We start from the raw sequence: 6,000 nt of genomic DNA, 5'->3' as shown, positions 1-6,000 counted from the left end.
AATTTGAAACATGCAGATCTTCTTGTATGGGGTTTCCTACCTTTTCCAACAAGGTATAATGTGTCATATTCAAGCAACAGACGTGATGGTTAATTTTCTTTACATATTGTAACAAAAAATTGGTTTTAAAGGAGTAACACGGTGGTTGAATATGACACTTGCCAGTTGTCTTTTGGCAACAACAAAACAAATGTGCATGATTTTTTAATTATTCAGTCATTTTAAGTTTTAATTACAATTTAACATTTTTGCTAGCTAGCTAGCCAAGTTAAGACAAAAGTACAAATATAACGTCCTTATGAAAGCAAACTACCTATCTAGCTCTCTAAAGGCACTCTAATTTAAGCGAACCTAATGTTAGTCAAATATTTGCATTGTCTTGCCTGGAGGCCAGTGGCGCAAACTATGAGACAGGGGGACGGATAAGGGGAGTGGTTATCCTTGTGTGATGCAGGTATGGGGAAAATATTTCTAAACCGGTTGAAAATAGGTAGATTGAAAATAGATATATTTAAAACGCTTACTTCTCCAAGACTAAAGAACGGACATTCATACTTTCATCATGTTCTTTCAATGCCCCCTTGTGCAAATTGCATTAATTTTCTGATTATTCATGTGTCTGGACAAAAAGATATGCACATGTTTTGTATTTGGAGAGATTTGGGGACACTTGAAGACATTTGGGTGCAGATTTGGGAAAACTCATGCGGAATTTGAATGCCTGTAAATATCTTCACCAAATTGGCTTCTAGCGCTGAAGTGGAAAGGGTTAACTACTGTCACATAATTAAAATGAAAATATTGTTCAAGTTGCTTTATGCCATTCTTCTCATAAAGGATGAATGTTAAAAAAAAGAAAGAATGAAATACACCACCCCAGGGATCATAGTCTAGTAGGAGAACAGCAACAAACAATTAAAAAGAGAAATAAATTACATGAATTAAAATTAGAAAGAAGAAGAAAAACAAATAGGCTGGTCATGCTTGCATTGCATGTGAAAGCCCCAAAATTAGCAGTATTCCATGGACTGTGACTTGCGTATTTGACCTGGGTTGAGGAGGCGGGTGGCAAAAGTGGAGAAATGCGGACCTGTCTGACTGGGAAAGTGCAATAACCTACACCAAAATGGCAATGAGCTGCTCCTCGCTCTTGACTGACACCCTGAGCAGTGGTTCTCCTCCCACTTTGGTGCACGGCAAGACCTAAAATTACCAAAGGTATCTGGCTCATCTGGAAAACACGAAATCAACAGCTCGCAACAAGTCAGGCGCCGGCCAGAAAACAGGGACTTAAGTGTCCAAAGGCAATACTTTCCACAAACACACTGAATATGCATATAGTATGTATAGTATATATATATATACACACACACATTACACTCAGTGAGCACTTCATTAGGTATTTTTTTTTATTTTTATAATTTCTGCTGCTGTAGCCTGTCCACTTAGAGGTTTGACACGTTGTGTGCTCAGAGATGCTCTTCTGCATACCACAGTTGTAATGTATGGTTATTTGCATTACAACCACCTTCCTGTCAGCTTCAATCAGTCTGGCCCTTCTCCTCTGATCTCTCTCATTAACAATGCATTTCTGCCTACAGAACTGCTGCTCACTGCATTTTTTCCGCACCATTCTCTGCAAATTCTAGAGACTGCTGCGCATGAAAATCCCAGGAGATCAGAGGTTTCTAAGATACTCAAACCACCCTGTCTGGCACCAACAATCATTCCACGGTGAAAGTCACTGGGATCACATTTCTTCCCTATTCTGACATTTGTTCTGAACAACAGCTGACCACATCTGCATACTTTTACGCATTAATTGCTGCCACATGCTTGGCTAAATATTTTCATTAACAAGCTGGTGTACATGTCTACCTGATAAATTGCTCACTAAGTGTATATTAAACAACTCTACATTTATTGGTCTGTTGACCAAAACAGTGTGACTACTTAAGGTACATAAAGGGAGTTTTAATTTAAGAATTATATTTTGCCTAGCACTTGCTAGCTCATACTACATGAAACATAACATATGACAGGATAAAAAAATAAAAAATAAACTAGTATACAAAAATAAACAAACCAGTTTGTCAAAAAATACCCCTGAGTGATTGACCTGTGGCAATGACATAGAAAAAGAGAGTACCTCCACCCTTAAAATTTCACCCCAGAGGCTACTAACAATTGCACAAGAACACAAGTGCATTAAGATTGGTTATCTGAGTAGCAGTGATACAGACCAGGCTATCAGCACAATGACCAGAGACAGTGCTGCAGAATGCTTCTGTGGACTTGTAACAATCCACTGGCAATGATACCCTGCATCTATCTCTATATCCACAAGGCATGCATCTCCATCCTGCCCTCTACACAGTGTTATATAAACTCTAATACATGATGGACCATATAGCAATTCTGGCTCAGAATTGGGCTTTGTTGGTACATTTGTGAGCTCAGGAAGTGCACAAGCAGCACATTTTCTCATTCATTTTTACGGTAAATAGTTTACTTTTCAACTTTGGTTGTAAAGTACAATTTCGGTTGTGTTTAGGGGTTAGGGTATAGACATCACAGGTCCAGCTTATACTTTCTAATATTGTAAACATGCAAGAGAAGTGTTCCAAATAATCTCACTGAGGTAAATGAGTGTTACAAAACTTCACTGAGGTAAAGCACTGTTAGATAGTAGCCTATAGTATTGCTGAGGTAAAATATTAGGCAGAGAATCCGTTCAGGAAATATGGTGAAACCGCAATCTACTATCAGAGGTGCCAACATCGCAGAGTTGAAAACCAGAGCAGCAAGGGTGAAAAAACTGAATTTGGACATGAAAACCATAGCATTGTATTTATTCTCGCACTTGTGGCTTGTCCCCCCTATTTCTACTTATCATTAGATGTCCAACTAAAACACTGCGACTGTAATCTATTATTGCATTGGTGCATTAAAAAAAAATACAAAATTTGCAAGAAAACTATAGCTTTTATGACCTTCCCCATAGCACCATAGTAGTGGGTCAAAGACCAGAGCTGTTATAGGTAAACAGTAGCAGTTGGCACCCCTGTACTATTAATACTAGGACTGGCTTCTGTTAAAACAATGCATAAACTTGTTAAAACTTTGCCTGTTCAGAAGTTAAGGCTTCAAAGGGCATTCAAAATTGGAACTTGTTCGCTGCACATGCTCTCTCTTTCTACCAAAAGTATTTGCCGTTTTCTCAATTATTCTCATTTTTGGGGTTGTGATTTCCCTTTGGTGATCCGTGAAATAATTTTGCCACCTGAATTTGCCAAAGAATTTACAATGTCAGAAAAATCCTGATTATGTGGTCAAATCAAGCCAAGGAAATACATTTTCATTTTCATTTTCACAAACAATAACATTTACTGTGTAAGAAAAAAAGGCCCCACTGTAATGGCAGTAACTTATCATAGACATTGGTGATGTCTCTGGATTTCCAGGAAGGTCAAGGGCTGATGAGAAATTGGGCGTGGCTCTATAAGAAGTTGAGTTTGTCAGAGTTGTAAACGCTGCCGATCTCAGTAGAGTCGGTATTGAGAGGAAGAGTAGAGAAGTAGTTGCCTGTATTCCTGCTCTTTCCAATGTCAAACTGGATTCCAGCATCAGAAGAACGCAGGATGTCAGAGCTGATGGGAAAGGAGGGGGGCGTGGCATCCATACCCTCTGCCTCCTAATGCAAGAAAAGCCAGTCATAAGTATTTTATTCATCAGTTTTTGCATACAGGGGAACATCAGTCTTTAAGTGTGAATTGATCTCACCTGAGTGACATGAGAAGAAGCCCTCTTTGTCGCAGGAGATGGTCTGGAGGCACTGCTCATGAGAGCGAAATAGGGCTGAAATACAGTGAGAGAGTGACAGAGAGCTCTGGAATTTTTTTTTCTTGTTTGTAATTTTAAAGCTGAGAAAATATTTCAAAATTTAATAGAAGCACAGTTCATCACATAGATAAGGATAATCATCAACTTAGGAAAAAGAAAGAGAGTTCAGAAGAAGCAACACTAATCATAGGGCGGTGGTATAGCAATAAACCCAGTAAAGAAAATCAGAAAGACAAATCAGAAGGAAAATAACAAATGCAGGAGTAAGTAGGGGAAAGTGGGGAATATCATCACACATTTCACTCTTTCTTAAATTTCTTGGGCACAGATCAGAATGAATTCTCAGGCACATATTTAGTATTCACTACATCTTCATATCTTAGTTCAGTACAAAATTATAGACAGTGAAGTAGAGCACATGCATTTCTAATAACTTGTCACATTGAAATCCCACAACCAAGTCATTGGGAATGTATATATATCTAAAATTCAAAACCAAATATAACTTCAACAAAGGACCAGCTAGGCTGGATCTGGGAGGGGTATTCTGGGATGGTGACTCAAAAGCTTTGGATGGTTCAGAAACTGGCCTATAGAGAGCACCAAGTAACCCCAAACTTAATTGAACAGTCTAATGTGTCTTACTGCTGGAAATTCCACAATCACCTTGAAAGTGTATTTCTTTGTCCAGTATTTCTTTATATAAAATGACAATTTTCATGCAAGAAAGCAGATGTTTTGGCTTTTAAACTATATTTAAAATTACTGACAGTCATAATGTCATTAGTCAACCACTCGTAGAAACCTTTTCTAATACATTTTTTGAAATGTGTGCGGTTGTCCTTGATCACTCCCTACTCCCCAGCTAGACCACTCCGGTCTGCCAGCTCTGGTCGCCTTATGGTTCCCTCTCTACGTGCACCTGGCGGTCGAGCTGCACGTTCACGCCTGTTTTCTGTTCTGGTTCCTCAGTGGTGGAATGACTTGCCTACCACTGTCAGGACAGCAGAATCCCTCCCCCCTATTTCGACGCAGACTCAAAACACACCTTTTCAAACTCTACCTCAGTCCTCCGTCCTGATTTCCCCCGCCCCTCCTTTCTGATATCCTTATCCTTGTCTAACGCCCCCCAAAAAAATAAAAAAATAAAAATAGAAAATTGCACTTATGATGACGACTATATGTTTAGAACAGCATTCCATGTGTATTTTCCTAGTTCTGGATGTGATGCTTTGACTTGTGGTAGAACCTATGCACTTGTAAGTCGCTTTGGATTAAAAGCATCTGCCAAATGACAAAAATGTAAAAAAAAAAGTTAATGTCCCTTCTTAACAGTCCATCTCAGACCTGTGTTTAATAATTCTTCATATTTTTGATGTATGGAATTAACCTGCAGTGGGTGCAGAAATTTGTGTTGTAATGTTTGAAAAGAGGTAGTAAAGTTCTAGGTCATAAAATCACCACTCACCAACAACATGTTTGTGTTTCTATGTTCCTAAGAATAAAGTTAGCCCAGAAGATAAAATTAATATAAATACAATTGTGAATAAAGATATACGAACAAATAGTGTAAAGGAAAAAGTCCATAGGAAATTCCCATTATTATTTGGTGCAAGATTTGTGAGAATGTGATCTTGCCTTGTACTATATGGTTGTGACGCATGTGGTCCACTCAGTAGATTAGAGTGCAATTAATGGGATAAACCTACAATAGAGAACCTGTATACAAAATTCTGTAGAAATGGCTTAAGAAAAGTGTCAACTACTGCCTGCTTACAGAATTAGACTGATTCTACTAGTCCAAAAAAGCAATCTAAAATTTTGGCTACATCTCCGCATACAATTCCACATAATTTCATCCAATTTAAGGCAACCAAAACCCAAGAGCCCAGACTCAGTCACCACATTCAAGTAGTAACAGGCAGACATAAAAAAAGATGAAAACCCAAGGAGGATAGAACATGGCCACTGTATGACAGGTGAGGTTCAGACAGAGATGCACTTTATTTTTTCGAATTAAAGATGAATGATTATGCTTCATGTTAATCATTAGGCTCCTAAATGGTGTAGACACATGGCCGATAATGTAGAATAATAATTTGAATGTAGTTGTTTGCAATATAGCAAAAAAAGCACAGCTTAGGATTTTTATTTTTC

The 6,000-nt window shown here is 38.2% G+C and overlaps 1 protein-coding gene across 3 annotated transcripts in view; it reads right to left on the bottom strand.

Annotated features, from left to right (window-relative positions):
- Nucleotides 1-2,837: 2,837 nt before the first annotated feature.
- The window catches only part of LOC133134786 (uncharacterized), an 89,517-nt gene continuing 86,354 nt past the window's right edge, over nt 2,838-6,000 (bottom strand). For all 3 annotated transcript variants that reach the window (XM_061251182.1, XM_061251183.1, XM_061251184.1), the window contains exons 10-11: nt 3,784-3,858; nt 2,838-3,694 (exon numbers count right to left, since the gene is read on the bottom strand). In XM_061251182.1, the coding sequence (XP_061107166.1) occupies nt 3,500-3,694; nt 3,784-3,858 (270 nt within the window). In that variant the 3' untranslated portion in view covers nt 2,838-3,499. The remainder of the gene's footprint in view (nt 3,695-3,783; nt 3,859-6,000) is intronic.

Source organism: Conger conger, chromosome 8 (genome assembly GCF_963514075.1).
Source record: "Conger conger chromosome 8, fConCon1.1, whole genome shotgun sequence".
Lineage (NCBI taxonomy): Eukaryota > Metazoa > Chordata > Actinopteri > Anguilliformes > Congridae > Conger > Conger conger.
This window is presented reverse-complemented; position numbering and strand designations above follow the sequence as displayed.